The 14,604-nt window shown below is 35.6% G+C and overlaps 1 protein-coding gene across 3 annotated transcripts in view; it reads right to left on the reverse strand.

Annotated features, from left to right (window-relative positions):
• The window catches only part of FASTKD1 (FAST kinase domains 1), a 54,832-nt gene that overhangs the window by 8,951 nt on the left and 31,277 nt on the right, over positions 1-14,604 (reverse strand). For 2 of the 3 annotated variants that reach the window (XM_069079781.1, XM_069079779.1), the window contains 5 exons: positions 10,645-11,131; positions 8,826-8,940; positions 5,977-6,105; positions 5,122-5,253; positions 1,434-1,547 (listed from right to left, as the gene is read on the reverse strand). In XM_069079781.1, coding sequence (XP_068935882.1) covers positions 1,434-1,547; positions 5,122-5,253; positions 5,977-6,105; positions 8,826-8,940; positions 10,645-11,131 — 977 coding nt within the window. The remainder of the gene's footprint in view (positions 1-1,433; positions 1,548-5,121; positions 5,254-5,976; positions 6,106-8,825; positions 8,941-10,644; positions 11,132-14,604) is intronic. The other variant, XM_069079780.1, reaches the window with a different exon arrangement.

The raw sequence follows: 14,604 nt of genomic DNA on the forward strand, positions 1-14,604 counted from the left end.
AAGTAATACACCAGTAAGTACAGATAAGTAGAAAGAGTGAGTATCCAAGAAATAATCCAACAGAGAGGGTTCCAAATGTCTGAACAAAGTAACACAACCACCTATACACATTACCAGATGGGAAGAGAACCAACATCTAAGCAGCTAGGGGACTCAGAGTCCCATCCAGGGTATCCAAAGGTCCTTCTCATGAGCGATCCCCCAACATAAAATACCAGCCTCCCAGTTTATATGGATTTTAGCTAATAGGCTCAGAGCCAGAAGGCACCACAACCCTCTTGACTCAATGCCTGATTAGCTTAGTACCAAAAGGTGTGAAAGCCTTCCTGCAAGCAAGTCTCCCCCTAAGCAAGCCGCCTCCTCCTAAGCAAATTTCCCCTTAGGCAAGTTCCTCCCCCAATAGGCTCTATGTGACTCAAGATGTACCACAGCTGTGAAAGCAGCAAGACATCAATGACTGAAATACCTGTGTACCTTTAGACCTGGGAACACGGCTCCTGTTAATGGACAGGGAAAATAATCCTATTCAATTAAGATTACAACTTTATGTCTATCAGTTGTCTTAGTCACCTGTGTTCAAAATCTCAAAATTCTCTCTGAGTCCTTCAAAATCCACATGCAAAAAACCTCCAAGTGCTGTCATTTCTATCTTGGCAAAGTCTCTTCTATCTGTCCTCTCTTTACCATTTCCAATGCTACCTGGCCACCACTTTCATTCAGGCCCCCATTACATCTCTGCTGGACTTCTTCAATAGTTTCCTGACCAATGTCATTCCTCCCTCCAGGCTCTTCTCACCACAATCCATCCTAAACACTGCAGCCAAATTTTCCTAATGCACATCTGATTATGGCCCTCCCCAACTCCTAAAAACTTCCCATGGTCCCTAACTGCCTTCTAAATAAAAGTTCATTCTTCTTAGCCTAGCATTCAAGATACTCCACAATCTGGGGGCAACTCAACCTTGGAAGTTCCTCTCTCACTTCTTCCCTTCATAAGTCCTAGTTAAACTGGGTTCCTTTGCCATTATTCAAACACAAGGCCCCTTATCTTTGTTCTGTATTCATGAAGCTTGGAAAGCATTACCCCACTTACTATGGACATTTTGAAATCATAGTCATTGTACAAAGCCCAGTTCCAAGGCTGCCATGCCCAGGATTCTTCCCTTGATCCCTCTGCCTCTCTTAAACTCTCATCTTTATCTACCCCAAAGCACAGTTACTTGTGTGAACATCTTATTTCCTCTAAGTGACTATCAATCTATTCAAGACTGAGGCCATAACTCAAACATCTTCATTAATCACCTAAAGATTTAACCCTGTGCTTTAGCCAATGTAGAGAGAATAAATGAATATATGAATGCCTAAAGTTAAAAAAAAAAGAAAAAAATGAAATGATTTTTACATTATTTTGGTCTTGTTTATCAACGACTTACCCACTATGTATCCATAAGGTGTGAGAGCTGATGGTTTTACATAATTGGGTCCTCCTAAGATTTCTCCCAACATTTTATAAATCTGGTATTGTACTGCACTGATGCTGTCATTAACTAAAAGAAAAGAAAATTGACTTTGTTCAAAGACAGTTTTATTAACCTTTTATTAACAAAAAGTATCCTAAATAATTAATTCTACAGAATAGAAACAAAATTTCGACTATTTCTATGAGCCTAAACCTTATAAGAACAGTAACTTCTCATACTGTTTGAAAGATTAAATTAAAAACCACCCTGTAAACTGTTTTTAGATCTTGCTAAACCAGCATGTCTCCCCCATCTAAGCACAGGGATGATGGATTAAAGTTGAAGAAGGAGCTGTCTATTTTCAAATAAAACAAATGTATTTCTTTGTTTTGATTGATCACATTTATTGCAAGGGAAGATTTCTATTTGAGGGATGAAGAGAGCTGGCAAATAGTGATTATTTTTTAAGTCTTAAAATATTTCAAAAATATACTGAAGAGAGCAAAAAGATGTTTAAAAGGGACCAGAGACAAGTAGGGACAGTACTGTTAGGATGAGGAATGTGAGAGAAGTTTATAGTTTTATAGACAATTGTTAGGACCAGGAATGTGAGAGAAGTTTACGGTTTTATAGACAATCTTTTCAGGTCTTCTTTGTATACTGACATGTTTATATTTTCTGATTATCACTAAATTCATAATAAAAAAAAGTAAATTGTAAGATAAACTGGAGCTCATTATAACCTTATATGCTATAGCAAGAAATTCCATTATAAGAGACATCCCTTTTGGGTTGTATTTAATTATTAAAAGGTAAATCAATCTTACCTACAAATCTTACTTTGGGCCACTGGCCTCAAGGATATTACTACTAATAATCTCCAGCGAATTCTTAAGTCTTACATAACTTCCACAGTAACAATGAAACAATTGTCTCCTCAATTATTTGAGACCCAAATATCTCTTTAAGAAATTCAAGGCTATGGGGCGGCCAGGTAGCACAGCGAGTAAGAGCACCAGCTCCAGTGTTGAGAAGACCTGGAGATCGAATCCCGGGCTCAGACACTTAGCACCCACCCAGAAACACCTGGCCGTGTAACCTTGAGCAAGTTACTTAACCCCAATTGCTTAGGGGCGGCCAGGTGGCTCAGCGAGTAAGAGCACCGGCTCCAGTGTCGGGATGACCTGGATCAAATCTGGACTCAGATACTCAGCACCACACCCAGAAATAATAACTGGCCATGTAACCTTGAGCAAGTTACTTAACCCTGATTGCTAAAAAAAAAAAAAAAAAAGAAATTCAAGGCTATAAAACTATGCATACCCTTTGACCCAGCAATACCACTACTTGGTCTGTATCCCAGACAAATAAAAAACAAAAAAGAAAAGGACCTATATATACAAAGATATTTATAGCAGCTCTTTTAGTGATGGCAAAGAATTGGAGATTGAGGGGATGCCCATCAACTGGGGAATAGTTGAACAAATTGTGGTATGTGATTGTGATGGAATACTATTGTGCTATAAGAAATGACCATTAGGATGTTCTCAAAAAAAAAAAAAGGAAATACTTACACAAACTGATGCAGAGTAAAATGAGCAGAACCAGAAGAACATTGTACACAGTAACAGCAACATTGTAAGATGATCAACTGTGAATGACTTAGTTATTTTCAGCAATAAAATGATCCAAGATAATTACAAAGGACTTAGGATGAAAAATGTTATCTCCAGAGAAAGAACCAATAGATTGGAATAGAACAGGTACACAAGACATGACTATAGTATTCTACTGTTTGATAAACCCAAAGACTCCAGTTTTTGGGATAAGAACTCACTATTTGACAAAAACTGGGAAAACTAAAAAATAGTATGGCAGAAACTGGGCAGAGACCAATATCTTAGACCGTATACCAAAATAAAGACTGAGTTCACGATCTAGATAGAAAGACTGATACTATAAGTAATTTGGGAAAGCAAGGAATAGTTTACCTATCAGATTTATGGGTAAGGGAAGAATTTATTACCAAAAAAAGAGATAGAGAGCATTATGAAATGCAAAATGGATAATTTTGATTACATTAAATTGAAAAGCTTTTGTTCAAAGTCAATGTAACCAAGATTAGGAGGAAAACAAAAAATTGGGAAAGAATTTTTGTAACCAGTGTCTCCAATAAAAGCCTTATTTCTAAAATATACAGAGATCCCCCAACTGCTATATGGTCAAAGGATATGAATAGGCAGTTTTCACAGGAAGAAATTAAAGATATATATAATCATATAAAAAATGCTCTAAATCACTATTAATTAGAGAAATGCAAAGCAACACAACTCTGAGGTACCACATCTCGCCAGTCAGATTGGCAAACATAACAAAACAGGAAAATGATAAATGCTAGAGAAGATGTGGGAAAACTGGAATACTAATGCATTGTTAGTGGAGTTGTGAACTGATCCAACCATTCTGGAGAGCAATTTGGAACTAAAAAAGTGCATACCCTTTGACCCAGCAACACCACTTCTAGGGCTGTATCCTAAAAAAATCATACAAGTGGGAAAAGGACCCATACGTAAAAAAATATTTATAGCAGCTCTTTTTGTGGTGGCAAAGAATTGAAAATCAAGGGGATGCCCATCATGTGGGGAATGGCTAAACAAGTCGTTGGTATATGAATGTAATAGAATACTATCATGCTATAAGAAATGAGAAGCAGGGACAGCCAGGTGGCACAGTAAGTAAGAGCACCAGCCCCAGAACCAGGATGACCTGGGATCAAATCTGGGCTCAGATACTTAGCACCCACCCAGAAATAACTGGCCGCGTAACCTTGAGCAAGTTACTTAACCCTGATTGCTTAATTAAAAAAAGAAAAAAGAAAAGAAATGAGGAGCAGAACCTGGAGAGACTTATATAAACTGATGCTGAGTGACAGGAGAAAAACCAGGAGAACACTGTACACAATTACAGACACATCCTATCTATGATGATTGACTTCGATGGACTGGGCTCCTCTCAGCAACGCAGGACAACTCCAAAAGACTCATGATGGAAAGGGCTATCCACATCCCAGACAAAGAACTACGGAGTCTGAATGCAGATTGAAGCAAACTACTTGCTCTCTCTCTTTTTTGTTTTGTTCCTTCTTTCTCATTGTTCATTCCATTGGCTATAATCCTTCTTTACAACTTAACTAATGTTTAATGTGAAGGTATCTATAGAACCTATATTGGACTGCATGCCACCACGGCAGGGAGGAGGGAGGAGAGCGAAGGGAGAAAATTTGGAATTCAAAAGCTTATGGAACTGAATGTTGTAAACTAAAAGTAATTTAAAAAAAATTTTTTTTAAAGAACTGGTAGTTTTAATGCAAATCAATGCATACATACTATGTTTCGCTATATTTTTTTCAAGAGTTTTCTTTAGTCTGTTTTTTTTTTCCTCACAACATTTACAAGACAGCACATGTATAATCCATATCAAGTTGCATGCCTCTCTCAAGGGAAAGAGAGAGGGAAAGAATTTGGAGCTCGAAATTTTTTTTAAATCAATGTTAAAAATTGTTTTTACATGTAATTTGGGAAAAAAAATAAAACACTAAATAAATAATTTAACAGTTTTTTTACATATTTGGAGTTGTAAAAAGAAATAAAGAAATCCAAACCTTTACTGTTCTGCTTCTGACAATAATGGTCATGAAACCAAGGAATTTCAAATTCAGGGCATTCCAAACAGACTGCTCTATTAAATTCCATGAGGCGGTTGTGGACTCTTGTTTTTAAAAAAGGAGGCAAGTCTGAAATTTAAAATACTAATTAGAATTAAAATCTAAACCTGGTGGTTTATGAACATTATTAACACAGACTATCCCCCTTACCTAGAATATATTTCCCGCCTCCCCACTTCCTAGAATCCCTAGTTTCCTTCAAAACTTAGCTCAAATACTTTCTATATGAGATCGTTCCTAATCCCCAGATGCTAATACCAATCTTGCTTCCCCCTCCAAAAATATTATCTTATATTTATTTTGTTTATACTTATGTGTGTATATGGTGGTTCCCAAAAATAAAATGTAAGCTTTCTGAGAGCAAGAACCATTTCATTTTTGTCTTTGAACTGCCAGTACCTAGGACAGGGACTAAAATTTGGTAAGATGTTATTAAACATTTAATGATGAACCCACCATGTTAATGATATATTTTGTCATATTTTTTAAGCAAAAAAGTGAAAAAATGAAGTTCATTTTTATTACAATCTTAGTGTCCTTCAGAAATGTACTCGATGTTGTGTATATGCTATTTTTTGGTCACACAGCTAGCAAGTGTCAGAGTCAGAAAGCCTATGCATCCATTGTAATTATTACTTTAATTTACCATATGGTTAAAAGTGACTAAGACCTACCACATGTCCTAACACCTTATATTACATTTAAAAAATTTTTTTTTCAATTCAGCTGGGGCTGAAGCTCTATATATAAAAAACACATAATGGATTTTTTTTTAATGTTATAGATACGCACATTGAAGTTGTAAATCCAATTTGGCTAGGAATTCAATATTAAATACTGCCTTTATCAGATCTTCTGGAAAATACCCAGCAAGGGCCAATGTAAAGCCAAGAAACACCAAGAGATGAGGTTCAAAGAGACCTGGAAAGAAGATAAGATTCTTAAAAGAAAATATTCATAAAAGTACCAAGATCCTCAATTTAAAAGATGCAGAGCCCTGGACAACTCATAAATTTTTACACATAGGATGTTAAAATTAATTATCCAAAAGACCTTTGAAGGGAAAGTGTCACAGAAGGGCAGCCTGGGTAAATGTATGGGAAAGTATATAAATGAGAGTGGGGGTACCACTAGTGGGGGTAGGGAGGGCGCACTGGGGAGGGTGGCACTTAGGAGAATCTACTACACACATTGCTCTGTCGACACCTGGGGGCAGCTCTGATACACATGTACACACACATGTATATGTGCAGCATGTGTGTATACACACACATCTATGTGTATGGTACAGAAAATAGAGCGCTGGGCCTGGCATCAAGAAGACTCATCTTCCTGAATTCAAATCTGGCCTCAGATACTTCCTAGCTGTGTGACCCTGGACAAGTCTCTTAACCCTGTTTGCTTCAGTTTCTTCATCTGTAAAATGTGCTGGGGAAAGAAATAGCAAACCTCTCCAGTAACTCTGTCAAGAAAACCCCAAATGAGGTCACAAAGAATCACACATGACTGAAACGTGAATATGAACAACTATATGCTTATGATGTATATGTAGGTGCAAAATGAAAAGACAGAACTAAGTGATTCTTAAATAACCCCCTAACTAGAAAGTTCTAGGTATCCAATATCCTCAGGTAGCAGCAATAAAAAATACAGTGACTACACCTCTACTGAAATAAAACCAGTCTAAGGTAACAATTCCAAGCCCTCTTTTTTGTACTAGTCTGATCAAACTAAAAAAGCAACAATATTTGCTCTGATGATATGCTTGTGATTTCCAGGAAAATGTAAACTCCTTGAAGAAAGAAGGATGTTTTCCATTTTCTCTTTGTACCCCCAGGAACCAGCTGAGTGGCTTGCACATAGCAGGTACTTAATAAATGCCTACTGAATTGAATCTCCTCGATGTGACTACTCCCTCCACTGACACAGATCACTGCTCCTCAAGCTTCAGGAGCTGCTATGGTGAAAAACCATCATCTGACAGCCACTAACTGGTGCCTCTCCACTTTTAGATGGCAGACACACAACCTCTTACCCAAAGTCCTTCCAGCTTGATAAAATCTTACAAAGTTTATACTCTATTGACAGTTTTTGAGATTCTGAGTCACCTCTCTGGTCATCTCCTGTCCATTCTCCGCTAAGCTGGCAGAGTTCTTTCCTATAACACAATTTTTTCTCACCAGCTTGATTCCTTGAACTTGGACTCTGCCATCATCATGCTCCCAAGAAAACTTTTCATCAGTAAACTCATCATCCTTTCCAGATTTCATCAGCTTAAGTGCTCACACCTCTTCAGGACCCTCTGCCTTTCTGACTAATGGGGTAGAGTAGGGGTGCAAACTTCACAGAAGTTTGGATTCAGTCAAAGGGCCACACTTGAGGACTTAGAGGGCCACATGTGACCTCAAGGAAACAGGTTCTCCACCCGCAGGCTAAAGGAAAAGACAAAAAACTCCTCCAAATGCTTCTGTTTAAAGACAGTTCAGAGCCTCGCCAGCTCTTTGTTTCCCATCAGCTGCACTCCTTGGACTAGAGTCCACCACACCCTCCCTCTGAGTACCATTTTCTCTCCCTCCCTCACAACTCCTTTTTAGTTTTCTTCTGTGTGTCTCTATCCCATCCCCCACTGCAAGTTCCCTGGGGACAGGGATTATCTTTTTTATTTTCTTATTTGCATTCCCAGCACTTGGCACAGTGCTTGGTAATATCTGGCACTTAATATTTACTGACTAGCACAGATCTGACCGTATCACTACTCTACTCAATAATTCCAGTGGTTCCCTATTATCTCTAGGATCAAATCTAAACCCCTCTACTTGATACTTCAAGTCCTTCACAATCTGGCTCCAACCTACCCTACTACTCTTCTTATAAATCAATGCCCCTTTACGTCCTGTACCATCCAGACAGACATTTGGCTTTTCCTCACAGGACAGGATGTCATCCTCCTTGCTTGGAATGCCTTCCCTCTTCACTTGCACCTCTTAGAATACCTTTTTACCTTCAAAATTCAGCTGAAATGACCCCTTGTACATGAAACCTTTCCCGTTTCAATCAGTTGCTACTTCCCCACACACACACAAAATTACCTTCTATTCATTTTGTATACATGCTTTATATATATGTGTGTGTGTATATACACACACATACACTATGTATATGCATACACACACACACACATACTTATATGTGTATATAATGTCTCCTCCAATAGAATGTAAACTAAAGGCCCAATATATGCCAAAGTATGCATAGCAGCACTCTGTTCACAAAAAAGTAAAAATAAAGAGTACTTATAGAGGAATAATAGGGAAAAACTTAAAATAATGAAATATTATGATATGGTAAGCATTAAAGAGTTCCAAGGATTTAGTTTGGGAAAAGTGAGGTCAAAGTTTAAGTCCATCTTCCATCAAATAGGACAGAGACTAGATCCATTGGGAATGAAGATTAAGGAAAGAATATCATTTATAATACATATTGAATACGGGTAGAAACTGACGCAAATTTTTTATTTTTAAAAGTACTCAACAAGGAAATACTCAACAAAGAATTTATGACCAAACTCTGATGTTCATCTTAAAATTGCACAGCGAAAACAATCCCCAACCCAACAGTTCATTTCAACATAATATACCTACTTAACTGTGAGTTAAGGCGCTGGATACAAGCTCCAAAGAATTCATCCTTTTGGGGTGGATCATAGTTAAGGATGCTGAAGGGAAGTAATACAGAATGGATTGCCAAAGGATGGATCTGAACAAAAAGAATAAAGTTGTTAAGTTTTAAATATTAATCCAGTAAAGCAACTAGATTATAGATTCATAGACTTGAAGCTGGAAGGGGTCTTAGAGACCATCTAGAATAACTTTCTAAAGAAGTTTGATTTTTAAAAATTCTATAGTCATTTGCCACTTATAAAGATAGTGGATTTCCTGGTTTATGGATTATCTTCTCCCTCATACTATGATCCAGCTGGCCATTTCATTACTTAGTTTTGAACTCCATTAGTAGTAACACAAGGATCAGAGAAAATGCAAAATCTGGAAATTAATGTGCATAAAACTTAATAATAGAACTTATAACTGACAAAGTTCTCTCAGAATTATACTAGATATACCCAAATACTCCAGTAGACCTATGATGTCATCAATTTGGGATGTTCTTCCAATGATGAAGATTTCATTTTGTCCACAAATGAAAAATAAATCAATACACTGCTAAAATTTGCAATCCTTAATATTTTTACACAATCAGATTAATATACAAGCAGAAGAGAACTTTTTTTTAACTCTTAGTAGTCAGGACTTATTGTGCTTCAATAAAATTATTTTATTCAAGTCAATAATTCTCATATCCAGAGTAAAACTGTATCTTTCAAAATGCCAGATGCTATGGCATCTCAAAAACCAAAGATAACATTAAATTTTCAATAAGAAAAACCAACCTTTGAAAAAAAACACACTAGAAGATGACCTTCATTTAGTAATTTATATTGAATTTTGAAGGTTCAAATAAAAAGAAAAGCAGAAATGACTGAGATTTTTTAAATTGAGAACTAAAATTTATTTTACTATGCTCTGAGATGTAGTCATTTCAAGACATCTAAAGGTATAATGCTAGAAGTTTTTCTTATCATCTCATCTAACATTAATATATAGCTTTACCAGAAACTTCACCTTGATATAAATAATCCGGTCTCCAGAAATGAATCCCACTGTACAATATTTATATCATTAAGCATCACTTTAGTTGAAAGGAATGATTTTCATGTTCATCTTTATACAGTGAATGCTACCCAAAAGAACGTAAACTCCTTGAGAGCAGAGAACATTTTATTTTTGTCTTTGTGTCCTCAAAGCTTAACGGACTGGGTTGGATTTTCTCACTCATCTTTCCTACCTCAGAAAGATACTCAGACAATTCTTGAGTACTCAAAAGTCACTGGATCACCTATATTCTTTCCTATTTTCAACAGCTGTTTGGCTACTAATGGGTAACCATATGATAAAGTGACTGTTATTAGATTCTCAAATCCAAATCATCACCCATGGGTGGCAGGTGAGGAGAGCTGAAGCTAAGAAAGCCAGTCTAACTACTAATAGTAGAAGATGGAGAACCAAACTAGAAATCATAGAATGACTTCAAATGTACCACAAGGACTCATGATGGTTTTTCTACATAAACCACACAAAATCATGTAATCATACTTCTAATAGTTAATACAATATTTATACTAATAGCACCAAGAGGATCTGTGATTTTACTATTATGTTCAAGAACTATGGTGTGGGGATGCAGATCATACACAGCCAATCTATAACTGAGAGGCACACAGAGGTCATGGCTTATCCAGGTTGGTATTTGACTCAAAACTCAACCTTCCACTGACTACAATTCCCTGTCTCTACTATAATGTTTACATAAGCTTAATATGAAAAGCTAAAATTCAACTAGTACCTTATTGATTTGCTGGACTGTCACAGAAGCTATCTTGTCGAGCACTGGAGCACTAAGGTAGTTAGTCTTGACGATAAAAGCTGAGAAGTTGGCTATGTTTGTGTGCGTGATTTGATCACTCAGGCGTTGCAAGGTGACAACTGTTTCTTCAAGAAGTTCTTCCTCAAACCATTCTCCATTAACGTATTTAAGTTCTTCCCACAATACATTCAAATTGTTGGCTTGTTGTAATCTCTGATAACCATAGGCATTTAATTGTGGAAGTAGTTTGATGTTTTTCTGACAAACATTGTCCAGATATGAATGATCATGTCGAATCCACGTTGAAAGAGATAATGCAAAAGTACTGAGATCACTTAAACGACATTGTGGTAAAATGGATTCCACCCGGGAAAGCCCCGATTCATCCAAATGAGGAAAAGGAAGCATAGCAATAACACGGACTAGCATAGAAATTTCACTAGGTATTACATTATTTCTCAAATGGCTATGAAAAAAAATGGAAAAATAAAAAGGACAAACATTACAAAAAAAAGTATGTATACATAAATTACATTAGGTTGAAACAAGACATTTATTAAATCAGAAATAGTTCACTGTTGTCATCTATTATTAGTAAGCACCTTGAAGGAAAGGATTGTTCCATTTTTGTTGGAATTCTTTTTAAATCCCCAGTGCCTAACATGTTACTTCATCTAAAATAACAAAGCAATAAATGGTAGCTGAATTAAATCAAACATTATATGTTGACTAAATAAGTGATGTCAAACTCTGACAGAAATAAAGCCACTGAACCATACTTAAGGATCTCTGCAGGGTCACATACTAACCTAGAAAAACATACATGTTCTATTATATTTAATTTTTCTTTGTTAAATATTTCCCAATTTTGTTTTAATTTGGTTTGGGCACACTCAGGCAACCTGTTTGATTAGATTATGTGGTGGCACAGATCAAATATACAAAAAAAATTTAAGAAGGAAGAAGATAAAAATAAAACAATAATGGGGTCATCGAAAGAAATCATAGACTCAGTTGTGGTGGGAAGACGGCCTTTTTTACTATTCAACAAATAAAAGATGGTTTTTAGGGACAAGAGAGATGTGCTTATGTACAAAAACAATTTCTAAAACAATCTAAACTATATAAGAAACTGTTCGTTTTATTTTTTCTAAAATAATTCCCATTCTGAAAGACCGAGAGGCAGAGTGGCAGAGAGAGACAGGCTTGGAAGAAGGAAGACCTTGGGTCAGGTCCAGCCCAGCCTCAGACACGTCCTAGCTGTGTAACCCAAGGGAATTTACTAAACTTCTCTTATCCTTGGCAACTCACTAAAACTATTAATTGTACAACAGTTACAGATCTGCATTGGTAGAAGAAATTTCAGTACCAGGAATTCTCTAACCCAATGAAATCAGATTCAGATAAAGAAGAAAACAGAAACCCAAAAAGCCTTCCAATCCACCTATAACCAAGCCATATTAACAGATAATTTTCAGGAAATATATATGGACAATAATCACTTTTTAAAATGCTCAACCTCGTTAATAAAAGAGATGCAAGTCAAAACAATGTTGAGGTACCACCTTTCACCTATCAACTTGGCAAAAAATAACTAAAGCCAATAAAACTCAATGTTCAAGTTTGGCCCCAAGGAAGAGATAAGAAAACAGTGACCCTGCTTATCTATTCAAATGGGAGGTCCACGAGTATGGAACACTGAATATAAGAGCAGATTTTTTTTTTTGATGGCTGATTTTACAGAATTTTTCCTTCTCTTTTTCTACTTTAAAAAAAATTCCTTTGTTATGAGGAAAGACTCTAAGAACATGAAAACAGAGGAAGAGAGGAAAATGTAGGCAATGTAAAAACAAAGGGTATCAACAAAAAACTGATTTTAAGAACTCAGTGATAGGGGCAGCTAGGTAAATAGAGCACTGGCCCTGGAGTCAGGAGGACCTGAGTTCAAATCTGGCTCAGACACAATACAAAAGTAGCCATGTGACATTGGGCAAGTCACTTAATCCCAAATGTCCTGCCTTTCCCCTCCAAAACGCAAAAAAAACCCAAAACTCAATGGTGGCAAGATTGTGGATAAACATATGCTCATTCATCACTAATGAAATTGAAAATCTGTAGAAGTTTTATCTTTTGGTAAAGCAATCTGGAAATCTGCGGTAAAATTCAAAAACAAACATACAGATAAAAACCCAAGCCAAAAATAAAAACAAAAACAAAAACATACTTTCACCTAATAATTCTAATGTTTAGATATACTCCCCATGAATTTTATCAAAAACAAACAAGAAAAGGCAGGTGTTCAAAGATTTTCATAGCCTTTTTATTTTTTTACTGAAAAACATCCAAAAACAAGTAAACGATAAACTGTAATAGAATACTATAATGTAATTAAGACCACCAAATATGAATATAAGGAAATCTAGAAGACCTTTATGAAAGAATGCTAAGTTTAAAAAAAAAAAGCTAGAAGAACAAAGTGAAAATTACATGAAAACAGCAACTGGATGGAGATTTAGGTAAGTGACTGAAAAAGTTAAAAAGACATTTTTTAAGCTGAAGTTAAATTTACTTAGATGTAAATAATAACAAAGTGAGGTCAGTCTGATATTCAGTTGCTCAATATTATGTTTATAATAAAGCTTTTTAAAAAATCAAGAAGAAATGGATGAATATTTACAAAAATATAGGTTGCCCAAATTAACCGAAAAGGAAGTAAATTACTTAAATAACCCCATCTCAGAAAAAGAAATCTAACAAGTCATCAGTGAACTTCCTAGGAAAAAATCTCCAGGGACAGATGGATTTACTAGTGAATTCTATCAAACATTTGAAGAACAACTGATTCCAATACTCTACGAACTATTCGGGAAAATTAGTGAAGGAGTCCTACCAAATTCTTTTTATGACACAAATATGGTACTGATACCTAAATCAGGAAGGGATAAAACAGAGAAAGAAAATTATAGACCAATCTCCCTCATGAATGTAGATGCAAAAAATTTAAATAAAATATTAGCAAAAAGCAAAATATTACAGAAACTTATCATAAGAATAATACACTTTGATCAGGTAGGATTTATTCCAGGAATTCAAGGATGGTTTAATATTAGGAAAACCATCAGTATAACTGATCATATCAACAATAAAACTAACAGAAACCACATGATTATCTCAATAGATACAGAAAAGGCTTTTGACAAAATACAACATTCATTCCTATTAAAAACACTAGAAAGAATAGGAATAAATGGAGCCTTCCTTAAAATAATAGGTAGCATCTATTTAAAGCCATCAGCAATTATTATATGCAATGGGGAGAAGCTAGAAGCATTTCCAATAAGATCAGGGGTGAAACAAGGATGTCCACTATCACCCCTCTTATTCAATCTGGTACTAGAAATGTTAGCAGTAGCAATTGGAGAAGAAAAAGAAATTAAAGGAATCAAATTAGGCAAAGAAGAGACCAAGCTATCACTCTTTGCAGATGATATGATGATATACTTAGAGAATCCTAAAGAATCAAGTAAAAAACTACTTGAGACAATAAATAAATTTGGCAAAGTTGCAGGATATAAAATAAATCCACATAAATCCTCGGCATTTCTGTATATTTCTAATGAAACTCAACAGCAAGAGATAGAAAGAGAAATCCCATTTAAAGTTACTGTAGACATTATAAAATATTTGGGCATCTAACCTGCCAAAACAAACCCAAGACCTATGTGAACACAACTACAAAACACTTTTCACACAAATAAAATCAGATCTAACTAACTGGAAAGACATCAATTGCTCATGGCTGGGTCGAGCTAATATAATAAAAATAACAATTTTACCTAAATTAAATTATATATTTAGTGCCATACCAATCAGTTTACCAAAAAACTACCTTATAGAGCTAGAAAAAATAGTAACAAAATTCATTTGGAAGAACAAAAG

The sequence above is a fragment of the Petaurus breviceps genome, unplaced genomic scaffold, assembly GCF_028583685.1.
Source record: "Petaurus breviceps papuanus isolate PSGF00001 unplaced genomic scaffold, PetGlider_PUasm1.0 91133, whole genome shotgun sequence".
NCBI lineage: Eukaryota > Metazoa > Chordata > Mammalia > Diprotodontia > Petauridae > Petaurus > Petaurus breviceps.